Below are 25586 nucleotides of genomic sequence, written 5' to 3'. Positions count from 1 at the left end.
AAGTGCGCTTCTTCCGGGGGGCCATGCCACCACATATACCCTGTTATACCCAGTTTTCCACACAGTGAATTTTGTTGTTCACATTGAGTTGCAAAGATACATTTTTCCTGGGATAAGGAATGATCTATTTATGGGATAGATGATCTATGTTCATTGTCACCCCACTATTAATACCTGACATCCCCACTCTACTGTTACTGTATTTTATCTTATTTATCAGTACTTACTGTGTTGGATTAACTGGTGATACAATATGTCTCAAGTGATGGTTATATACCTATGAAATATTCATTACCACATATTACCTCTGCTTTGGGGTTTGCCTGTTTTCTCTACTATTCAATACTCCCTGCATTTCTTACTCATTGTTGTATTGACTAATAAATATGTTATTTTTGTATTTACCTATGTGTGGTTTTGATCACTTTTAGGTTTTCTGATACCTCACAAGGATATTAGACATTAGTACACAGTTCATTACCATCAGGTCAGCAAGTACTGATCATGGTTAATTTGAAACTGTGGTAATTCCCAGAATCTCCTCATACTAAACAAATGTACTAATTCTCTATGAATTTTATAATGTATACTTATCTGCTATAAAGAATATAAAACTAGTGTCATCTGGTCACAAAGCATGTGTCATCGTACATGTGCAAATTTACCATCAGGAAATTAGACTTCCCCACCTATGCCTTCTCGGGAACTGCCAGCCATTTATACATTAATCTAGGTCACAATGTTTATTTTCATGCCAAAAGAATTTTTTTTTTGGGCAAGGGCGGTATGAGATCCTTTTACTTTGGCTTAGAAAGCACAGTCCAGCAAGTTCTCTAAGGGCTTGTTCACACGATCGTGCCGTTTTTTTGCGGTCCGCAAAAAATGGATGCCGCTCGTGTGCCTTCCACAATTTGCGGAACGGAACAGGAGGCCCATTATAGAAATGCCTATTCTTGTCCGCAAAATGGACAAGAATAGGACAGGACTCATAATTTTTGCAGGGCCACGAGACAGAGCAACGGATGCGGACATGCTGTCCGCATCTTTTGCGGACCCATTGAAATGAATGGTTCCATATACGGACCGTATGCAGAACGCAGAAAATGACCCGTATACGGAACGCAAAATACGTTCGTGTGAACGAGCCCTAAAGAACAGACTAAACTTTTTTCACGCATGACGCAGTTTTCTTTAAGTTACTTCAACTTTAAAGTGCACCCATCATATCATATAACTTTTGACATGTCATAATAATGACATATCTGAAGTTTTGATTGGCGGGGGGTCTGGTTGTGGAGACCCGTACCAATAGCTGAAACTTAGAGCCATACATGCTCATCTGAGTTCTGTGCTCCCACGGCTCTCCTTGGACAGTGAGAGGTGTACAGGTGTGTGGAATATCATACCTGTCAGCAGCACCCCATTTGTATCTGTCGTTACTCCGGATTGTTCAAAGCCAAATAATCTCTGTCTCTGTTTGCTGCATGCAGCCACTATTTCGGGGAGCTATATCTAGACTATGCAGCTAGTATTGAACTATATGAAATCTGTATTCACTGAGCTTCTCCTTGTAGGGGTTGCAGGTAGTCACTATGAAAAAGACAGCCTCCCCCACCAACAACACCACATATCCCCACCACCACCACAGGACCCACAGAAGTGGCATATCCAGTCTTCATAATATATAGTCTATATCAGGCATGCCACTAGTATTCACTGACTAATGCACTAAGGCCCCATGCACACGGCCGTGTTTCACAGCCATGTGCGGGCCGTGGAACCGCGGCCTGGATCCCTCCTGAGAGCAGGAGCGCACGGCGTCACTGGTTGCTATGACGCCGTGCGCTCCCTGCTGCCGCCGCAATACAGTAATACACTGGTATGATCTATACCAGTGTATTACTGTACTGTGCCGGCAGCAGGGGGCGCACGGCGTCATAGCAACCAGTGACGCCGTGCGCTCCTGCTCTCAGGAGGGATCCAGGCCGCGGTTACAGGGCCCGCACACGGCCGTGAAACACGGCCGTGTGCATGGGGCCTAAATGCAAGGCAAATAAAACCGCAGATGAACTAATCATGACAGATCCACCTTAAGGCTGGGTTCACACTTGAGCGTTGCGCAAACGCGCGTTTTACGCGCGTTTTAGACGCGCATTTTTATGCGCGTTTTTGTAATAGTAAACGCGCGTTTGACGCGCGTTTGTGTGATTCACTACAGTGTCCTATGGCCACAAACGCCCCAAAAGTCGCTCATGTACTTTTTGGAGCGTCGGGCGTTTTACAGCGCGATCGTACGCGCTGTAAAACGCCCAAGTGTGAACCATTCCCATAGGGAATCATTGGTTTCTCCTTGCTGAGCGTTTTACAGCGCGTAGGAACGCGCTGTAAAACGCTCAGGTGTGAACCCAGCCTAACAGGGTTGTGCCATCTGGGACTTTGATGGCATATAGGTCAGATGGGTACAGGTCCCACTCCAAAATGAGTCCCTAAATTGAAGGAGAGCACACCACGCATCTCTATTAATTTCTATGGGCTTTCCAAAAACAGCCGAACAAGCCGACACACAACATGTGGATTACACAGCAGAAAATGGCAATTTTTCACAGCATATTTAGCGGATTTTACCTATGTGAGCAGAGTTTATCAGTATCAGCATCTTATTGTATGGATATGCTTGAACAATGTTAAGCTAAGATAATTAATTACAAATAGGGATGAGCGAACTTGTGTTTCAAGTTCGGCGTGCAAGGTTTGGGTTATCCAAGAATTATGGTCTGTGGTAGCGGAATCCATAACGGAATTCTTAGATAACCTGAACCTTGTACGCTGAACTTGAAACACATGTTCACTCATCCCTAATTACAAACACTGGAATTCATTCTATCTGTTATATATTCCATAGAGTCAGATTAATGGCTACTTACCAGACAACTCAAGTGAACTTTTGTCAATGTCAAATTGGGAGTTGGAAGCATTAATGAGATTGTCTGCAAATATTTCCTCAACAGATTCTGATGAAAATGCTTTGTCCTCAGCAACTTGAAATAGGATCACAAACTGTGGTATAATACTCCCAGGTCTGCAAAGCATTAGCTTCATTATTAACAAGAACAGACTTTCAAAAAGAAAAATATGGCATCATTCAAAATTCACCTTCAACAGCATTTGCTTTCAAATTAAACAGAAACGTTGGTTGTTCACACCAGCACCACACAGTCTTCTGGACCAAGTTAAAGCCTCATTCACACGTCAGTGATTTCCATCAGTAATTGTGAGCCAAAACTAGGATTAGAGCCTCCACAGACATAAGATATAAGGCATTTTGCACACGAATGTTGTGCATCCGTTCCGTGCATTGGGGACAGCAACTTGAATGGGTCCGTGAGCTGTCCACACCGCAAAAAAATAGAACAAGTTAAAAAAAATTGCGGTGCGGAGGCTCGGACAGAAACACCACGGAAGTACTCTGTAGTGCTCTCGTGGGGTTCTGAACCGTGCTTCCGTTCCGCATCTCAGTGAATGGGTCCGCATCCGTGATGCGGAGTGCACACTGGTCGGTGCCCGTGTATTGCGGAACCGCCGTATGTGGCCCGCAATACGGCCATAGGCACACAACGTTTGTGTGCAAGAGGCCTAAGGGAAAGAACTGCACCTGTTCTGTGTTTAGAGCCACACCTGGTTTCTGTTCACAATCTCTGATCAAAACACTGACATGTGAATAAGGGCTCATGCACACGACCGTTGTTGTTTTGCAGTCCGTTTTTCACGGATCCGTTGTTCCATATCTGAGTTTTTTTTCTCTGATTTAAGTCCTCTTCCGTATGTGATCCGTTTTTTGCAGATCAGAAACAGTAACTTATTAATCACCAAACACATGAGCAATATGGGCTGGGCATGGGCCAGAGACGCAAGTGTGAAAGTACCCTTACCTATGCGATAAAACTGATCTATTACCTTCATTTTCCCGGTCAGTACGATTATAGCAATACCGCAGTTATATAGTTTTTTTGTGTTTTAATACATGTCAGCAGATTTGTACCTATGAAACTGGCTGACCTGTTACATGTGCGCTTGGCAGCTGAAGGCATCTGTACAGTAATGTCGAAATGACAGTATTATACTCTGCAATACAAGAGCATACCAGAGTATAATACCGCCACCAGCTCCACTGGATCTTAAATTCAAACTTGTGAAAATGAAAATAATAAATATCGGCTCATTTATAACAGATTGAAATGAAAATACAAAAACAAACAAAACAAAACACATAATTGGTTTCGCTGAGCCCGTAATGACCTGATCTATAAAATGATCATGGAACTTATCACACGTAGTGATCGCTGTTTTTAAAAAAAAAACTATGGTGAAGTTGCTTTAATTTTCACCTCAGCTCCCCAAAAAATGTAATAAAAAGTGATCAAAAAGTCATATGTATCTCAGAATGATACCAATAAAAACTACAGCCCATACAAAAAATAAACTCTCACACAACTATGGTGACGGAAAAATAAATAAGTTATGGGTCTTAAATATGTCGATGGAAAAATAAAGATTTTTAATAACAAAGTGATTTTAAGATATAAAAATAATAAAACATCAAAAAACAATACAAATTTTTAATCGCCATAACCATATCAACACACAGAATAAAATTATCCTATCAAATGTACAACATGGAGAACCCCATAAAAAAAAAAAAACAGGCAGAATTGCAAATTTTGCCCACTTCACCTTCTAAAAAATGAAATAGAAAGCTATCAAAAAGTCATACACATTAAAAGTACAGATCACCCCACAAAAAGTAAGCCCTCATTCAGCTCTGTATACATAAATGCAAAAAAGTTATAGGGGCCAGAATATGGAGACTAAAGGAAAAAAATGTTTCCAAGTTTGTTTTTTTTCCAGTATTTGGTATCGTCAGATTTGTACTGACCTGGAGAATTAAAGCAACTGGTCAGTTTTATCGCATATGGATATATAAAATTAAAAAAGAAAAACTTAAAACTGTGGCGGAATTGCTTTTTTTTCAAATTCCAAAGTATTTGGATTTTTTCCTGCTTCCCACTCTATCATATGCAGTATTACCTGGTAGCATTGGAAATTACAACTTGTCCCACAAAAAATATTTATATGGCTATGTGAATGGAAAAATAAAAAAGTTCTGACTCTGGGAAGGTAGGCAGATCAAAATGAAATCGCAAAAATGAAGAAAAAAATAATAATAAAACCAATGGGGTAGAAAGGGTTAATACATAGGAATTCAAAATTAGAAAAATTCAATTTTTTCCAAATTTTCTGTAAATTTTGGATTTTTTATAATATAAAGGTAAAACTAATTGACCCAAATTTACCCCTAACATCAAGCAAACAATGTCAGAATGGTTTGAGTGATGGCTAACTTCCGACACTCCAGCTGTGGTAAAACTACAACTCCCAGCATGCTCCATTCATTTCTATGGAGTTTTGAGAACAGCCAAGCAAGTGTACATATTGGGAATTGTAAGTTTACCATAGCTAGAGTGCCGGAGGTTAGCCAACACGGGACCACCGCATTCCATTGTTATTAGCACATAAAGTGACACATGTCAGAATTGCAAAATTAGGCTTGGTCCTGAAGGGGTTAATGACCTACATGTGAACTACAATTGGGTTTATAAATAGGATTCGGATATAGTCCGTCGCGCAACACATATGAGCCTGCTTGTAAATAAGGCATATAGGTAGACTTACAAACCGGGCCTACATCAGTTGGCAGCAGATATAAGCCTGATTTATAAATGCTCCAAGCATTATATATATATATATATATATATATATATAGACTCCGAACACAGGTCTAAAACACTTCTAAAATGGAACTGCCATCTCCTCCATAGCACACTAAAATGTATGTGCTTCGTTGAGGCCTTGAAAATCCTGCTGCAAATAACACAAGACTTGCTTCGTCTCACGTCTATGACTTTATAGTTCGGTTATACGCATAAATTATTGTTTCAAAATCCGAAGCTGAGCTCGGCTCCGTTAATGAGATTTTGAAACAGCATTTTACATAATTTATATGCGCATAACGAAAGTATAACGTATCGGGTGCGGATAGAACAATCCAAACCTGATTCGCTCAATCCTAATTGCTATCATAGGACTAGTGACCACAGTTATACAGACAAAGAAACCTGGACATATGTAGTAGCATATTTTTAAGATGCCCATACCCCTTCAACTTCTCTCCTGACTCTCCCATACACATACCCATTTAGTTTAGGCCAAGTGCATATGTGTTTTCAAAGGGAAGAGAGGAAAAAGCTGCTGCCAGTCACCTTTAGAGATGACCTATCTCCTGGCAGTCCTCTTTGTTTTCTAGAAATGTACATTTCAAGCTTACTTGAAAGCCATCTTTCCTTTCTTTAATAGATTGCAGTAACACATTTTTATTTTTAACACATTCCATAAGATAGTATATGCCAATGTTCTCCCGCAATTTTTTTTATTCTCTGACATGTTAGAAAGGTACATGATGCAAACTGTAATGAAGTTAATCTTCTTACCCCAGTGTCTGTATTTGTGAGTTATCCCCTCCCTTCTGATCCTCAGCTGTGTCATGTGACCAGCACTCTGAATTTCCAAATAACACAGCATCTTTTGTGTGGACAGGAAGTCAGTTTCTCTATGTATTCCTATGACAGCCTCATCGTCATAGGAATTAATAGAGAAGTAACTGACTTACTGTCCTGTGTCAGTTGGAGAGTCAGAGTGTTGGTCACATGACACAGCTGAGGATCAGAAAGAAGGGGATAACTCACAAATACAGTCATTGGTAAGAAGATGACCCTCACTACAATTTACATGCAACATTCTGACAGGTCATAGAATAAAGATTTTTGTAGGAGGGCTACTTTAAAGAATTGTGAAATCGGATGAAAGTGATCAATTGTTGAGTAAAGTAAAGTATTTAATGATCCAACAACAAGCAATAATTGCTTAGTTTGTCGTTCTTACGATTGCCTATGTAGACACCGAAATCATGTAATAAACAGGTAGCTCTTACAGCACAGAGGATTCCACAGGGGGCGTAGAATGCAACTGTTTGCCTGATAAACAATCTGTTACACAATCGCACTTACAAATCTTTACACAATTCTCTGCGCCTCTGTCATTAATTACTTGACTAACGACTATTTTGCCGCTCAATCAAATCAATTATCTACTCATGTATAGGGGACTTAACAATCTAGGATATCTTTTAGCTCTGTTTCTTTATCTCTGGAAATTTGGAATCGCTTACCTAAAGTTGATTACTTTGGACATATTGTATTGAGTCTTCAGCTCTGAGTTCTTAAACGTTTCTTCTAACTATGACCATAAAAAGAAGAAATGTTAATATAAAAAATATATATATTTAAAGGGGTTGTATGAAATTAAACAAACATGGCAACCTCTTCCAGAAATTGTGCCTCATTTGATCATAGGCTGTGTCTGGTACTGCAGCTCAGCCTCAAGCATTTGGATACTAGAGTCAATATTGCTCGACCAAGTGTGTCCACTCCAAGTGTTTCAGCTATTACTGGCTATAGATACATATACAACAGGTAAGTGGTCCATTAACCATTATTGTATACTTACAATTACTACAGTTTCTGCTGCTAGCATTCTGTATTGAAAGCTGCCGCTGTCTTTGTAAGTGTCATTGTAGTTTCGGTTAACTATTCGGAATGAACCTCTGAAATAATGAGGATGATGACTGGGCTCAGAACTTTGTTTAACTGTTCAATAAAAAATGTGAAACCAGCAATAAATATTGATTCTAAATGATCATTAGAGTAGATTTTTATAACGAAAGACAAATTAACTTCCAGTCCTCATCTGTCAATTCTGCACGGACAGGGTCATGTGGACAACTACAGCAGCCAATGACCATCCTCAGGGGTGATGTGTCCCCAAGCCAGAACGGAGTGGCAGAGAGCAGGTAAGCATACGTACCTTACTATATTGAGAATAGTGTGCATCGAAAACTGAAACCTATTACTAGACTGTAAAAAACAGTATTGTTTCTGCACAAACAATCAAATATAAACAGTCTCTTAATTGGCTCCTGTTGAGACTCCACCACATCCAATATTCCCTTAAAGGGATTCTGTCACCTCTCATAACCCAAAATCGGATTTTAAACCAGTCATGCTCCACAGCTTACCTTGAATCGGCTGTGCTCTTCTATCTTGTAATCCGTCCAGTAGTTTAGCAGTAAAACGACTTTTATAATTATGCAAATTAACTCTGAAGGTGCCCAGAGGGGCGTTATGTTCCCCTTAGTGTGCCCAGTAACGCCCCTCTTACAGTGCCTAAAACGCCTTCCTTCAGAATCCCTAACCGCCCACAGCTTGTCATCCCTCTCCTCCCTGACGGCCGAGCGAAGTCTCGCGCAGACACAGTACCCACTGAGGGCTGCGCCAGTGCGATTTGCTGGAGACTGAGGGCAGGAGCTTCATCGTCGTCACTGGGCATGCTCTTCTCTCATTCTCCAGCAAATCGCACTGGCGCAGCCCTCAGTGGGTACTGCGTCTGCGCGAGACTTCGCTCGGCCGTCAGGGAGGGGGAGGAGAGGGATGACAAGCTGTGGGCGGTTAGGGATTCTGAAGGAAGGCATTTTGGGCACTGTAAGAGGGGCATTACTGGGCACACTAAGGGGAACATAACGCCCCTCTGGGCACCTTTAGAGTTAATTTGCATAATTATAAAAGTCGTTTTACTGCTAAACTACTGGACGGATTACAAGATAGAAGAGCACAGACGATTCAAGGTAAGCTGTGGAGCATGACTGGTTTAAAATCCGATTTTGGGTTATGAGAGGTGACAGAATAGTGCAGTTGGTTCATGATATAAGGAGATTTAATCAAATATCAATCAAGAGCAGAGACTATGTGGATTTTTAATCTTAAAGTCTAGCTCTGTGGGGTCTCAATAGTGAGGTTGAATTATTTGCTTTTGACAACTAAAAAGGTCACATATGTGTATACCCAGACAACTGACATGGATATGCAAAACTCCACCCAGGAACCCAGCTAGGACTTATATAGAGGAGCAGTAATGGGAGAATGGTATCTGTGAGGAAGAGAAGTGATACTTCTCAAAATGCGTGTTTTCTTTTTCCATTTCAGCTTTCGTAGCTGTGCTTAAGTGAGGTCACCCAGCTCCATACCGGAGCGCGAGCATTAAACAGGAAGCATGCAGCAGGCCGGGGCACGGTTCCATCTGAAAGAAAGAACTAAACTGCCTCTAAAGGACTCCGGGATCGAGCCAAGTCATTGGAGCTTTTACCACAGCTGGCCTATCGAAGGAACAGACCCTGGGAGAAACGAAGGTAGGAGCTATTTATATCCCGAACCAACTGCACTATTCATATAGGAAAATATTCGATGTGGTGGCAGGGCCGTCTTTACCAAGGGTCAAAAGGGGCAGCTGCCCCGGGCCCAGTTGCTCCTTGGGGGCCCAAGGCAGCTGCCTCTTGAGCCCTGCTAGCCACTGCCCCAAGTGTCAGGCTGTCAGCTACACAGGGGGAGCTGCCATGCCATGCCTGCCGGCACTGCAGCCAGCGTACTGTGTCTGTGAGAGCTGTGATCTAGGACCTTAATGACATGATCACCATGTGACCAGTAAACTAGCAATATTACTGGTCACGTGGCTATGAGGTCATCACAGGTCCTTGAGTGTTGCAGGAGAAGTTTGCCTTAACTGTGGAGCTTTTTTTGTGAAGATTACATCAGGAAAAGGTGACAGGGGCTTTTATGCTAATGCTAATATACTGTAAACTACTATATAGTGGGGTGCTGTATACTGTGTGGGGGCCTGTATACTGTGGGGGGGCCTGTATACTGTGGGGTGGCCTGTATACTGTGGGGTGGTCTGTATACTGTGGGTGCTGTAAAGTGTGGGTGCTGTAAAGTGTGGAGTGCTATACTGCTGTACTGTATAGTGTGGGGGGCTGTATAGTTTGGGGTGCTGTATACGGTGAGGTGCTATACTGCTCTACTGTATACTGTGAGGTGTTGTATACTGTGGGGTGCTGTATACTGTGGGTTGCTATACTGCTCTACTATATACTGTGGGGTACTGTATAGTGTGGGGTGCTATACTGCATACTGTGTGGTGCTATATACTATAGGGTGCTATACTGCATACTGTGGGGTGCTAGGGTTCACTGTAACACTAGGGTGAGCCGAGCCCTGGTCTCCTTTCTGCAGAGCGGTGCCCACTTCCAGCCTGAGCCCAGCTGCCCAGAGCACTGATCCTGAGCCGCTGGAGTCTTCAGAACTGGAAGGATTTACAGTCATTCACTGGACTCTACCAGGTGTGTCGATTTTTTGTGTGTGTGTTGTGGTGGAGGGCGTGATTGGGTTGCTAAGGTGTGGGAAGACGGGATCCAGGGGGCCCAAGTAAATCTTTGCCCAGGGTCCAATCAATATTAAAGACGGCTCTGTGTGGTGGAGTCTCAACAGGAGCCAATTAAGAGATGGTTTATATTTGATAGTTGGCGCAGAAACAATACTGTTTTTTATATTACAATTATTTTAGTTGTTTGCTGTACTGACAGTTTCTTGCAGCACTATCAGTTTGCATTGCGAAATAGCACCAGTGATCACAATTCTTGTTAATAATTTATCCTATTACTGGACTGGTTTATTCATAGGCACAATATATGATTATAAAGAAACCAGCAATATGTATTAGCTTTTAAAGCATAAACATTATTCTCAATATGACTGAGAAAAAAATATATCTGAACCAAGATCTCTATATTTAAGTCTAACTACTTAAAGGGATTGTCACATATCACCATTATCACCCAGGCAACCCCTCTGGTATGAGTATTGGAGCATTTCATGCACCAATGCTCTCGCTTGCCCTGGGCTGAATCGCGTAAGGCAAGAGCTTTTTCATTAGATCCAGTGACATACCAGGTCTCTGGTAGGTGGACGCTTCTGCCTAGCAGTGAGCCTGGTGATGTCACCAGCACTGATGGGCAGGCTTTAGCGCTGCCCTGTAAAACAGCCTAAGGCAGCGCTAAAGCCCGCCCATCAGTGTAGGTGAAGTCACTGGCAACACTGCTAGGCGGAAGCCTCTGCCTAGCAGTGTAAAAAATATAAACAAACAACATGAAATGCTTCGATGCTCATATCAGAAGGGATGTCTGGGTGAAAAAGGGGATAGTTCCAGGTTCAGCTCTAAACCTGGACAACTTCTTTAATTCCAGGCTACAGACTTAAAGGCTATGTACACCTTCGGGGGTAATTTTTTTTACAATTGCATATTAGCATTTTACTCAATTTAGGCTAAAATGATTTAAATTGGTCTTTATTAAAAAGGGTTAACTATAAAAAGAGTTAACTATTTATCTAGTTGTGTGAATGGTACTTTCACCTTGTGCCATCATCTAGTAAACCTTATCTCTAAACTACTAAAAGGTCATGAACACTTATTTAAAGGTACCTTTACAAAGTAGATGATTGGTATGATTGTGAAATGAATGAGTCGTTTCTTAGTGTAGTGAACATTTCAACAATGACCCTTTAGACACGCCGATTATCATTCACAAAATCGTAATTTCGATCTCACATTCCATCATTTGTAATGCAGTTGCATTTACACAAAGTGATAACTTGAGTGGCGTACTTAAACACACTAACGGTATAATTCTCAGTAATTGTGCATGCAGTGAACGATTCTTGTTTACATGTATGAAATCGTTAACTTCCAACGATGATTTTTGTGCCCACACAAAGGATCGAATCAACGATAAATCTACCGATTGTCGGTTGTTGCTCTATCGTTCATTGCTTTTACGCTGCTCAATATTGTGTAGTTTCGCTCGATTTAAGGATAATTTGCATGATAATCAACTTGTGTAAATGTACCTTAAGCCACATTCTTATCAGTAAGATAAGAATTGAGCTATAATGAGCGTTGAGGAGGTCAGAGTTAAGAAGCCATCGACTGAGCTGCCTGATGGAACAAAGTGAAAACGCAGAGCCTGCTACTAGAGAAACTCAAGGCTGTTCAGAGACAGAGATTCAAAATTTTTAATAAAGACCAACTGAAAAATGAGATTTTTAGCTCAAAATTAGTACAATGCAATAATAAAAAATTGCCCTAAAGGTGAACATAGCCTTTAACATATTGAGGACCGTGATTGTTTCTATACTTAGAAACTAACATATATTACCAGTTTGATTATACTGTATATTTGAGACTATAAGACGCACTTTTGTACCCCAAAAATGGGGGAAAAGTGGCAGTGCGTCTTATAGTCTGAAGGCTAATGACATCTTCCAAGCAAGTGGGAAGCACTGGAAGGTGAGGGCACCACTGCACTGGCTGTACTCACCTCCCCTGGTCTTCTTCTGGGTCCCGCACATGTAGTTTTATTCCGGCCGCCTCTAGGCATGTTTGCCGCTCTGCCGCCGGAACTCTGGCCCGCCTCCATTATAGTCAATGGGGCCAGATTGGTAGTCCGGGGGCACACATGCACTAGCGGCAGCACGGATCCGACAGGCTGTTCACCCGCCAGAGCAGCCTGCCGGAGTTCCTTGCCGCTAGTGTGAAAGTAGCCTTAAATGTATTTTATTGGGATTTTATGTGATAGACGAAGTAAAAAGAATATATGGTTTTCCAAAGTTTTAAATCAGATTTTGTATTCAGTCCCCCTGAGTCAGTACTACAGGGTCTCAACAAATGTTGACCCTTAGCACATGTTAAGGCACCTCACAACTTCAATTATTTACAAATGGTCCATAAGACCAATACCACCTTTTTGTTTCAAGTGCTACTATCTACTTGTTAAAACTTAAAATTTATTGAATCCATGTTACAAATATTTCCTGACTAAATACAATTGTTTAAAAATATTGCTGTGAATGCTAACAAAGCGATTTCTGACAAAGTCCACAATCCTGCGCAGGAGCCCGTGGGAGGAAGAAGGCCGAGCGTAAGGTAGTACGTCAGCAAGAAGGAGGAGCGAGAAGGACGGGACCGCTACAATCAGCGCTCCTGTAGCTATCCTCAAAAGCTCACTTAATAACACGGAGGCCAGCGATATGATAGTTACTTGAGTGACACCAGTATCAGAGGGTTTAAGAGACCTTTCCCGTCCCTTTCAAACATACTCTGCCCAAATCCCCTGAGGACGCCAGATCAGCTGGCAAAAAACATGTCGGGGGGCAGCGTTTTGAGTTATCTTTAAACAGCAGGTGCACATAGATATAGGAATCTAGCAAACGGTCCATAAGAAATATAACATAGCGCACGAATAGAAGATGAATGATCCACCATATAACAATAGCGCGCTGAAAAGGCTCACTATATCCCTCAGCTAGTTAAATTACACTTTGACGCAAACAGTATTTGAAATAGATACAGAAACAAAGTAACTATGTGACACAGCTGATATTTTTAAACAATTTTATTTAGTCAGGAGATATTTATAACATGGATTCAATAAATGTTACGTTTTAACAAGTAGATAGTAGCACATGGAACAAAAAGGCGTTATTGGTCTTATGGACCATTTGTCATTTGGAAATAATTGAAATACTACAGGGTGGCCAACATAAAGTAGCCTGCCTCCAATATCTCCAAATCAAACTTCCTAATAGTAAATCTGTCTTAGTTGTCCATAGCAACCAATCAGAGCTCAGCTTTAATTTTTTCAGAGCCCTGTAGGAACTGAAAGCTGAGCTCTGATTGGTTGCTATGGACAACTAAAACAGATCTGCTATTAGGCAGTTTGGTTTGGAGATATTGGAGATATTGGAGACGGGCTACTTTTTTGCGGCCACCCTGTATGTAGGAACACCTTTCGCTGAAATTACAGTTGCAAGTATTTGGGGGTATGTCTCTACCAGCTGTGCACATCTAGATGCTGAAATTTTTGCCTATTCTTCTTTGCAAAATAGCTGAAGCTCAGTTAGATTGGATTGAGAGCGTCTGCGAACAGCAATTTTTTTCAAGTCTTGCCAATTCAATGGGATTTAGGTCTGGGCTTTGACTGGGCCATTCTTACACATGAGTGATCTAAACCATTCCATTGTAGCTCTGGCTGTATGCTTAGGGTCGTTGTCCTGCTGGAAGGTGAACCTCTGCCCCTGTCTCAAGTCTTTTGCAGCCTCTAACAGGTTTTCCTCCAGGATCACCCTGTATTTAGTTCCATCTATCTTCCCATCAACTCTGACCAGCTTCACTGTCCCTGCTAAAGAAAAGCATCCCTACAGCATGATGCTGCCACCACCATGTTTCACGCTGGGGATGTTTTGTTCAAGGTGATGTGCAGTGTTAGTTTTCTGTCACATAGCGTTTTGCATTTAGGCCAAAAAGTTCAACTTTGGTCTCATCTGTTCAGAGCACCTTCTTCCACATGTTTGCTGTGTACATGGCTTGTGGCAAACTGCAAACGGGACTTCTTATGGCTTGCTTTTAAGGGTACTTTCACACTAGTATTATTCTTTTCCAGCATTGAGTTCCGTCAATACCGGAAAAGAACTGATCAGTTTTATCCTAATGCATTCTGAATGGAGAGCAATCCATTCAGGATGCATCAGGATGTTTTCAGTTCAGTCATTTTGACTTTTCAGGATGAAGATAATACCGCAGCATGCTGCGGTTTTATCTCCGTCCAAAATTCGGGAATACTTGCTAGAATGCCGTATCCGGGATTTTTTACCATTGACATGCATTAATGCCGGATCCGGCCCCAAGTGTTCCGGAAAAACGGATCCGGCATTGAGGTCTGAGCAAAATGTGAAAAAAACTAATGCCGGATCCATTTTTCCGGGTGACACCGGAGAGACAGATCCGGCATTTCAATGAATTTGTCATACGGGTCAGGATCCTGATCCATCTGCCAAATGCCATCAGTTTGCATGCATTTTGACGGATCCAGCAGGCAGTTCTGGCGACTGAACTGCCTGCCGGAATCCTCTGCCGCAAGTGTGAAAGTACCCTAAAAATGTATTTCTTCATAATGTCTTTCTTCATGAAGGCAAGATTTGTAGAGTACATGACCAAAGCGTTGGCGGCGGGATGACGTGAGTGCGTCGCGTCTCGATTCCCCCCGCGCTGGCCTCTCCTCCTCCAGGTTGATGCCGAACAGCTGACGCTGAGTAGCTGCGGCCGAAACAAGCTGATGCCGCGAGCGTGATCCGCGAGTCTCCATCAAACCTGGTCTGCTTTGTGGGTGTGCTCCACTCCTGGACTGCCCTGGATTTGGCTTCTTCGCTGCCTGGTTGCCTCGCTCCTCTGTCTGCGGTCTGACGTCTTCTGCTCCGTTGTTGTCTTCTGATCGTTGGGCTTTTTTGGGTGCCTGCCCTGCCTGCTGTCCTCCTGGTCTCCTCGTCGTTGGGTCGCTTGCTTCGCCTGGTTCCACTCTTCTGCCTCTTCCTGCTGCTGGACTGCCGCTCTGTTGCCACCTGCTGGATGCCCTGTTGCCACTTCGTGGATACTTTTGTCCCCTTTCCCCTTGGTTTGGACTCATCGTTACAGCTTCAAGGTTCCTGATCCGAGACTTTGGACACGTGAGAACATAGACCCTATTTGCATCTATTTTTATTTTTTATTTTTTTTTACCCACTGCATTGTTGTCTTTTATGCTATACCGTTGTAAAAGAAGGGCTAGCGGTGTATTTAGCTGCAGTGAGGGCATAGTTCCTGTTTCTTTTTCTTTTTTGCTGAAATTTTGTGTTACAGGAGAAAAGAGGGAAAAAGAAAGGGCAGGAAAAGGGTTAAAAGGGGGGAAAATAGGAGGGGAGATAAGAAAGAAAAGAAAAGAAAACATAAAGGATAGTATAAAAGTACCAAAAAAAAAAAAAAAAGGGATAAAGACGGGGGTGTTATAAAAAAAAAAAAAAAGTGGTGGGGAAAACTTAGCAGAAATCTAAGCAGGGAAAAAAAAAGGGAAAAAAAAAAGAAAAAGGAAAAAAAGGAAGGAAATAGAGAGGAAAAGAAAAGAAAAGGGAAAAGGATAAGAAGAAAAAAGATAAGATAAGGAAAAAGCGGGGAGGAAAAAAAAAAAAAAAAAATATATACAAATAATAATCTCCAAGGGAGAATGGCCCCAAAGCGACGCTCAGTTGACTCTTCCGGAATCAAGCCTGGGGCTAAGACCCCAGAGAATAAAATCGATAAGTTTTTGAAATCGCCCTTTTTTAATGAAAAGAACACAGGTAAAACTAAACCTCCTGCCAAAATGAAAAAATGTGCTAAAATTTCCCAAAACGAGGAACTTTCAGAGGATGGAATGGAGGAGGCAGACCAGGAGGTAGGCGAGGAATGTCTCTCCGCACAAATACGTACGTACCGAATATGACCCATTAGTTTTGGACAAAATCTTATGCGCTGTGGAAAATAACGGCACTTTGGTGCAAGGAATGTCCACTCAATTGGGGTCAGTGCAGAGTGATGTTTCACTAATAAGAGACGATCTAGTAAAGATTCGGGATCGAGTGTTGAATGTGGAGAAAATTGTTGACTCTTTGCAAACTGAAATGGGCATGTTAAAATCAAAAACTCTGCTTCTTGCCTCAGAAAACCTAACACTTCAAAATAAATTAGAGGATTTAGAAAATAGGTCAAGGCGTAATAACGTTCGGATAATTGGTTTTCCAGAAGGAGCTGAAGGCCGACAACTAGAGGAACAACTTAAAGATGTGATCTTGAAAAATCTTGGCAGTGACAATTTCTCTTCCATGTTTCATATAGAAAGAGCCCATCGAATTCCAGGGGGGAAACCTACCCCAGGGAGACCCCCGCGTGCAATCTTGATTAAATTATTATTATCCGCGGATAGAGATATGATCTTGAGAAGAGCAAGAGAGTGTACACCTATTGAACATCAGGGCACAAGACTGCTCTTCTTTCCTGACTTTGCGCGGCAGACCCAGGAAAGAAGAAGAAATTTTGTAGAGATAAAGAAACGTCTGGCGGTCAAGGAGATTAAATACTCTCTACAGTATCCAGCGAAATTAAGAGTAATTCATAACGGGACTTCTCTTTTTTTTGAGACATCACAACAAGCATCAGATTGGATGGATCAAATGGGCATCTGAAATTGTGCATCACTATGACCATAGAGATGAGGGGGAGGGGGGGGCAGGCTGGGGGGAGAACGGCCGGAGGTTAGAGGTTCGCTGACTAGTTCGGGCGGATCAAGAGGGGGGGGGGGGGGGGGAACCCACCTTGCAGGGTTTTTTTTTTCTTTTTTTTTCTTTTTCTTTTTTCTTTTTCTTTGAGGGATGTCCACTAGAATTGTAACTTGGAATGTCAGAGGACTTGGGGAAAGAGTTAAAAGACAAGCAATCATGGACGCATTAAAAAGATACCTTCCAGCGATTATCTGTATAGTAGAAACTCACTTAACCAAAGAAACCGTGTTCCGCTTGACAATGGGATGGCACTCCCAATCGTATCATTCTACCTTTAGTGGCTCCTCTAGGGGTGTCTCGGTTCTTATTCATAATTCTATAGATTTTACCCTCATAAAATCACACATAGATACTCAGGGTAGATTTATTTTTTTGCACGGTATGCTGTATGGTGATAGTTATATTCTAGCTTTTTTTTTATATACCCCCGCCATTCTCAATGTATCCATTGCTTCAGTTAATGCTCTTTTATGAAAAGAGACCAGAATGTCGCTTAATCCTGATGGGGGATTTTAATGCGGTCATTGACCCTAAAAAAGATAGATTCTCACTGGATGCGGAAAGGGGGAGGAATCCTTTTAATTCCCCGCTGCTTCAATTTTGTACAGAGCTTGGAGTGGTGGATATATGGGAATATTTTGGCGGAGGAAAGAGAGTATACTCCTGTGTGAGCAGGGGGGGTAGAGCAATGTCAAGGATCGATCTAGCACTTAACAATGAGAGCAACTTGAATAATATCTGTAAGATGCGATATGGAGTAAGAACAGTCTCTGATCACTCACCCGTACTGGTTGAGGTCCGCAGCGGGAAGAGTAAGGATACCAGGGGGCTAGGATTCAAGTTGAATCCATATTGGCTCACTATCATGGATAATCTACAGTCAATGAAATTAGTGATGTCCTCCTTTTGGGAGGTGAATCTTCCCTCTGCCAATCTCAACACAGTGTGGGATGCTTTTAAAGCATATCTGAGGGGGGCCTTTATAAGTGAGATTGCCGCAGTAAAAAGAACATTTAGGAAGAAAGAGGAGGAGTTGGTTAAAACAGCCGCACTTACAGCAGAGCGATATGCTAGCCACCCCACTGAGTATAATAGGGAAGGAATGCAGAAGGCTAGCTGTTCTTTGGAGAAATATGTAACAGAAAAAGCAAACCATAGGGTATTCTTTAAGGGGCTCAATTATTTTATCGAATCTGGACGCCCGGGTAAGCTTTTAGCCAGAATAATTACACAACAAGATAAAAAAAAAAAAAAACATTACTTCCATCCGTAATGCAGAGGGTGAAATCATAACAGATTTAGATGGAATTGGTAATACTTTTTTACAATACTTTGCTCAGATATATAGATCTTCTCCTGGTTTGTCATCTGGGCTGGCGATGCGGTTCTTAGAGAGAATTCCACTCTCAACGTTAAATGAGGCTCAGAGGGGATATCTGGAGGAGGAGCTGTCTCTTACGGAGTTGCAGGAGGCCCTTGGGTCTGTCTCGGGGAACTCATCGCCAGGGGCAGATGGCCTCCCATATGAGGTCTATCGCAAGTATAGCGACGTGATTCTCCCCTACCTGTCGGAGGTTTTCTTCCAAGCGGCTCAGGGAGGGAAACTCCCACATTCTATGATGGAGGCTCTTATTGTTTTAATTTTAAAAAAGGATAAAGATCCGGTAGAACTGAGCTCCTACAGACCAATATCCTTATTAAATACTGACGCTAAGCTATTATCAAAAGTTCTGGCTAGGAGGCTCTCGCGGGTTATGCCCACGATTATTCACCCAGATCAAAATGGCTTTATGCCAAATAGGGGCACCCATCACAATTTGCATAGGTTATTCACTAATATTCAATCCCCGGAGCGTGGTGCCCGCTCCATCCTGTCGCTGGATGCCACGAAAGCCTTCGACAGGGTGGAGTGGACTTTTCTCTGGGAGATAATGAAAAAAATGGGCTTTGGCCCAAGATTTATTGCGATGGTCCAGTTACTTTACAATTCCCCAGTTGCCAGGATCAGGATCAATGATTCAACGACAGAGAGCTTTACTTTGGGAAGAGGTACTCGCCAAGGTTGTCCCCTTTCCCCCCTTTTATTCAATATTTATATTGAACCTCTAGCGGCTATGATAAGACAAGATCCGGAGGTGGCCGGTTTTGGCATAATGGGGAAGCATGACCGAGTATCCCTCTATGCAGATGATATTCTGGTTTTTATTCATCAAACAGATACTACTCTCCCTCGTATAATGGACCTGGTTGATCACTTCTCCGATTTATCCGGACTTGAGATCAACTGGGATAAGACCGTCCTCCTCCCTATAGACGAAATGCGAGGCGAATTTAATAATCGATTAATGATCTTTGATTCAATAAAGTACCTGGGGATAACAGTCTCCGCTAAACCTCAGGAATATTTACAACTTAATTTGATTCCCTTGTTGATTAAGTTAAGAGCGAAAATTAAGATATGGCAAAAAATTCTGCTAGCAAGAGCAGACAGAATCTCATTGATAAAAATGGTAGTGCTTCCCCAGGTTCTTTATGTCCTACGCAACTCGCCTATATGGATTCCAGACAAGTACTTTAGACTGATAGAGCGTATACTCAATGATTTATTATGGGGGAGGAAGCGTGTGAGACTGAAGGCAATTTACTTCTCTATGCCCTATAGTCAGGGAGGTCTTAACCTCCCTTACTTTAGGGGCTATTTTGTGGCCTCCCAACTATGCCTCTTTAATGACTGGCAAAATAGTCCTTTCTGCAGTAAAGTGGTGAAAGATGCAGGTTTCTCCGATTTCTTCACCGTACTGGAATCAGATTATTTACTAAATACACTGAGCGGATACACGTTTTTCTGCAGAATGGCTATGAAGACTTGGTCTCTCATAAGGAGTTGGTGTGGAGTTAAGGCTTCGCTTATTTGCACTCCATTATGGCATAACCCAAAACTTCTTAAATTAAACGACTCAAGCTGCCGCTAGTATTGGAGGACCAAAAATGTGCAGTACTTACATCAAGTAGTCAGTGGTGGACAAATTTTGTCCCTGATGGAACTAAGGGCAAATTTAGGTGAGGTGGCTTGGTTTGCATATTTTCAATTGAGGTTAGCACTCTCTAGCACCTTGAACAGTAATTCTTTTATTATAGATACTCCTGTTTTTTTACAGGATTTAATTCATAAGAAAATTGTCACGAGAATTAAATTATCGCACTGTTATAGACATTTAATGCACAATTTCTATTTTGGAGTTCTTTCTCCAGGACAGAGAGCCTGGTCCTCTCTTCCTTTAGAGGGGGGCTCTCCAAACTGGGAGAATATAGGGGGAAGTTTAAAATTAGTTTCACATAATTTTAACCACATCGTGGTACAATTTAATATTTTGCACAAAATGTATGTGACACCTTTATGGTTATATAGAAGAGGATTCCGGGCTTTCTCTGACTGCCCACGCTGTGGCGATCCCGAGGCAGATCATTTACATCTGTTCTGGGACTGCCCAATGGTGAGCAGGTACTGGAGTTTGGTCCAAAAGAATTTGGCGCGCAAACTTAAAATTGTTGTTCCCCTGTCCCCCAGGATCTGGGTCCTGGGAGACTTATCTGAGGTTAATCATCAACCTATAAAAAGTCACTTGTTGGTTAAGGTGATGTTCTTGGCTAGGCTCCTGATTTCAAGATCGTGGTTTTGCTCTCCCGCCCCAGACTGTAATAATTGGCTGAGCCTGGTGGAAAAAGTAAAAAGTTATGAGAGGATCCTATACAGACAAAGAGGATCTTACTCAAAGTGGAATAGCTTATGGAAAGATTGGGACATGGCTAACTAATTAGGACTTTTTCCCTTTTTTTTTTTTTTTTGTTTCGTTGTTTCCTGCAAGGTGGGGGATGGGTGGGAGGGGTGAGTTGGGGAAAATTCAATCTGTCCGGTGTTTCCTTATGTACTTTATTGAGGAAGAATGTGAAGGTATATCCGAGCACGGGCGGGTCTCCAGGATGGTGGAGGGGGGACTTCCCGGCATTATATGATGTTGGGAGCTCTCAGCTATTTAAAATACCGAGCGATATGTGAGTGGGGGGGTTGCGGCTTGGAGTCCGGGGGTCCCCGGGTGCCGGGCGCGGCTCGGGGTACGGCTCTTCCCGTTGGATACGGAGTTCGAGCGCAGGCAGGGATGGATCATACGTGACGAGCACGCTATTGTGTGCTCTTTTAAGGAGACAGAGCTGATTTTAGGCTCTGTTTTCTGTCTATATTTCCTTTTTCAGCTACCAGTATCTGACATTTGAGTTGAGTTCCCTGCTGCATGAAAAATCTATGCTAATGTACGCAAGGTATGGCGAACCATGGCTCTGATATGATCAATCATACGGGGATGAGGCAGTGAAATATGTGAGTGGGTTTCCGACCACTGTGGTGAGACTGCTGGACCCCCTCTATTTGGTTTCTGCTTTATTAAAGGCCTGCGATCAAAGATCGTTGCAAGTTCGCCTACAGGTAGTATGGGAATATCAAGCGATTGGTCATACTGGTGCCAACCTCTTGGCTTGTATTTTTCTGTGTCTGGGTGAGGGCGTGCGCGAGCGGCGCTCGATGCTTGGTGGATGTCTGGACTTCGGACCTCTACCCCTATAGCCACATAGAACTTGGGCTGAGAGTTTATTTATTCTATTAAGCCATGGATGCTGGGTGGTCCTTGTACCCTCCCCTCTAGGAGACCTTCCTTTGTTTTTTGTTTTCCCTTTTAATGTTAACACTGTTAGGGATAATTGTATGAAATTATTGTTAATTATGCTTACAGATTGGAAATGGTGGACTCATGGAGTATGTAATAAGGATTTAAAATTTTGTATTGAAATAATAAAAATATTTATAAAAAAAAATAAATAGTTGTCCTTGTGGACAGATTCTCCCACCTGAGCTGTGGATCTCTGCAGCTCCTCCAGAGTGACCATGGGCGTCATGGCTGTTTCTCTAATTAGTGTTCTCATTGCCTGGGATGTCAGTTTAGGTGGACATGTATTGGTATTTTTGCAGTTGTGCCATACTCCTCCCATTTTTGGATGATGGATTGAACAGTGCTCTGTGAGATGTTGAGAGCTTGGGATATTTTTTTATAACCTAACCCTGCTTTACACTTCTCTACAACTTTATCCCTGACCTGTTTGGTGTGTTTCATGATACTGTTTGATCACTAATGTTCACTAACAAACCTCTGAGGCCTTCACAGAACAGCTGTAGTTATACTGAGAATAAATTACATACAGGAGGACTCTATTTACTAGTTAGGTGACTTCTGAAGGCAATTGGCTACACTGGATTTAATTTAGGGTTATCAGAGTGCAGGGGGTTTAATATAAATGTACGCCACACTATTCAGATTTCTATTTATTAAAGATTTTGAAAACCATGTATCATTTTCTATTCACTTAACACATACTTTGTGTTGGTCTATCACATAAAATCCCCCAAAAATACATTTACGTTTGTTGGTGTAACAAAGAAATATGGAAAAGTTCAAAGGGTATGTATACTTTTTCAAGGCACTGTATGTACACCACTGTCTCTTGACCGTTGAAATGAGAACTTTTCTTAAATGAATTATTTTATTCTAATAAAAGCTTAAAAAATTGCAAAATAAAACGAGTAAGCTAATGATTTTGTTATTAATATTCTTACCAATGACCATATCTATCACAATGGCGGCAACCATAGCTCCAATGATAATAACGGTGGCCACACTAATGACAGTTATCGTAATTATCTTGCGGAGACAAGGAGACTTTGGTGGTACATCCGATTCAGGAATCCTAGAAAATACATAGTTCTGTGTTCAGTAAAATTCTGAAAGGAACTTAAATCAGTTTATGGGGGTTTCCATGACTTTGTGGGTGTTGGACTCCAATAGATCTGATATTGACTACCTATCCTTATGATAGGCGATCAATATCTATGTCCTGGAAACCCCCTTTAAAAGACCATGTCTAAATAAAGTCCAGCAGTTTGCCTGTTTTGCAATAAATTGTTTTGGTGAACATTAGGCCATATACAATCTGTTGGATCTGAAGGTAGAGAAGTGTGGGGAAAAAAGGGAATTACGCACGTTATGCAGCAACTGGAAGAAGAAAGGGGAATTGACTCATGGACTTCATAAGAATTTTTACATACTAGAATACAATTCAGCAGACCAGATGTAACATCCAGTAAACAAGGTGAATTTAACATTGGTTTTCAGCATAGCATTATATCAACCCCAACTTGTAACTCTTTAGGTATCCACATAGCACATACTGTAACAATTTCTGTATTCTTCCCTTCTTCTGTCAGCTAAAATTCTCTCAGCGGTAAAAATTGGGATCCTATAAGGGTAGTTCCTGGACTTTCCACCACAATGTATGAAAAAAAGTCATAATTTATGGGCTGATAACACTGTAAATTATGCTTTATTCTTAATGTTTCTGGTGTGTGCTGTGTTTTAATTGCTTGCCATTTGCTAAATTTCTGTTTGCGGTCCAAGATTTTTTTCAAATGTTTAAAATCTGTCCACTCTGCCAACCCCCCCTCCCTTCCCAACAATATCGGCTGATTGCATGAGCATTCCAGCAACAAAATTATAATGGCTTAAAGGGGTTAATGCCCCCTATATGTCCGGGCCCCTCACAGAGATTGTACTTACCTCGCTCCCGCTTCACATACCGGCACGGCTGCCATTGCATCTCCCAGTCGAGCGGATGAAAACATCCAAAGTTGGGGGGGGGGGGTTAGCCAATAGAGAGACTCGTTCTCTCTATTGGCTGCCCCCCCAATGCAAGATTTTTTCATCCACGCAAAGGGGAGATGCAGTGACGGCCATGCCGGTATGAAAAGCGACAAGGGTGCCGGGGAGCTAGGTAAGTACAACCTCTGTGTGGGGCCCAGTCATATGGGGGGGGGGGGGGCATTTTAGACCTTTAACCTCTTTAAAACATTTCTCTTGGACTTCTATATTGATATATTCTTAGAACAGGTCATTAATATCAGATCAGCAGAGGTCCGACTCCTGGCAACCCTGCTAATCAGCTGTTTGGCAGTCGCTCCATCTCTGGAAAGTACACTGGACCCACAAAGCTTCATCAACTGCTGCTCCTATTCACTTGAATGAGGGCATCGTTGCAGTAACCATCTCTGGCGACTACACGGTGGAGAGGGCTGCTGCTGGCACCGGAGCTACTGTAGAGAAGCTGATCAGCGGCAGTACTGGGAGTTGGACCCCCACTGATGTGATATGGATAACCTATCCTAAAGATAGGTGATCAGTATAAAAATCCTGGAGAACCCTTTTAATATCTCAAAGATTTGAACCTGCATCATTTTATTAATAAGGATAGGGTTTTCAGTCTCAAGCAAAAATTGTGAGGGTTTCCAACACAAAACCTATTAGAATGTTTTACATAAAACCAGAAAATCCTTTAATAGAAAAAATATGAGTAAAGAGATTAAAACTGATTTAGATGTAGCAGTTTTGGGCAAAATCCACTGCTGTCTACCTAAATGGAGATTCTACTCAGTGGCTGTCCAAAGGCAATTGCAAGGTACTGGTTCCAAGCAGCTGTCAGTTCTGCTGCCTACGAGACATGAGTCACAAAGCCAGTAGAAGGGAGATGCCAGGTGAGCTGAACTTGATGGCAGCGGTGTGGAAATTGCTGACGATATGTGTCATTTTCACTACGTGAGTCATCGTTTAGCCAGTATTCCGGGTGAAAGAGGGCAGAATTAATCATGGATGAATCGCAGTGTTAGATCTGTACAGGAAGAACTATTCCATGCATTGTCATATGACACTTTTATGTTATCATTGCGATAAACTGAAAGCTCTAGAACAATATGTCAAATTGTAATGGCATTTACTTAGGGAAACAATAAACCAGTACCTTGGAACAATTCAATCACCTGGCAGGTTTTAAAGAAGGGATTAAAATGAATCTAATACATGTTTTTGTGCTATGTACCAACATCGGTGTTGAACCAATGAGGGGATTGGGAACTTAAAGTAGCCCTGGAAAAAACTAAAAGTGACCCCACTTTGTAGTCAGGTCCAAACTGATGGAAGACAGGGCCAACACCAGGGGCGTAGCTATAGGGCAGGGATGGCCAACCTGTGGCCCTCCAGCTGTTGTAAAACTACAACTCCCACCTTGCCCTGCTGTAGGCTGATAACTGTAGGCAGCTTGGGCATGCTGGGAGTTGTAGTTTTGCAACAGCTGGAGAGCCTCAAGTTGGCCATCCCTGCTATAGGGGAAGCTAGGGAAGTGTCTGCTTTGGGCCCTGAACTCAGAAGGGGCACACCCAGGAGGAAGACTAAAAGATTTTATTGTCAGGGCCCCTCTACAGTATTCTAAAATGACATAATATACAGAGACACTGTAGTAAATGGACGGAGC

The 25586-nt window shown here is 42.2% G+C and overlaps 1 protein-coding gene across 1 annotated transcript in view; it reads right to left on the bottom strand.

Annotated features, from left to right (window-relative positions):
- Positions 1–25586, bottom strand: part of LOC122944954 (transmembrane protease serine 11G-like) — a 103491-nt gene that overhangs the window by 65991 nt on the left and 11914 nt on the right. Inside the window, exons 2-5 of the mRNA XM_044303719.1 lie at positions 22846–22976; positions 7621–7760; positions 7283–7350; positions 2925–3079 (exon numbers count right to left, since the gene is read on the bottom strand). Coding sequence (XP_044159654.1) covers positions 2925–3079; positions 7283–7350; positions 7621–7760; positions 22846–22976 — 494 coding nt within the window. The remainder of the gene's footprint in view (positions 1–2924; positions 3080–7282; positions 7351–7620; positions 7761–22845; positions 22977–25586) is intronic.

This window comes from Bufo gargarizans, chromosome 1 (assembly GCF_014858855.1).
Source record: "Bufo gargarizans isolate SCDJY-AF-19 chromosome 1, ASM1485885v1, whole genome shotgun sequence".
Taxonomy (NCBI): Eukaryota; Metazoa; Chordata; class Amphibia; order Anura; family Bufonidae; genus Bufo; species Bufo gargarizans.
Note: the sequence above shows the minus strand (reverse complement) of the source record. Positions and strands in the feature narration are given on the sequence as shown.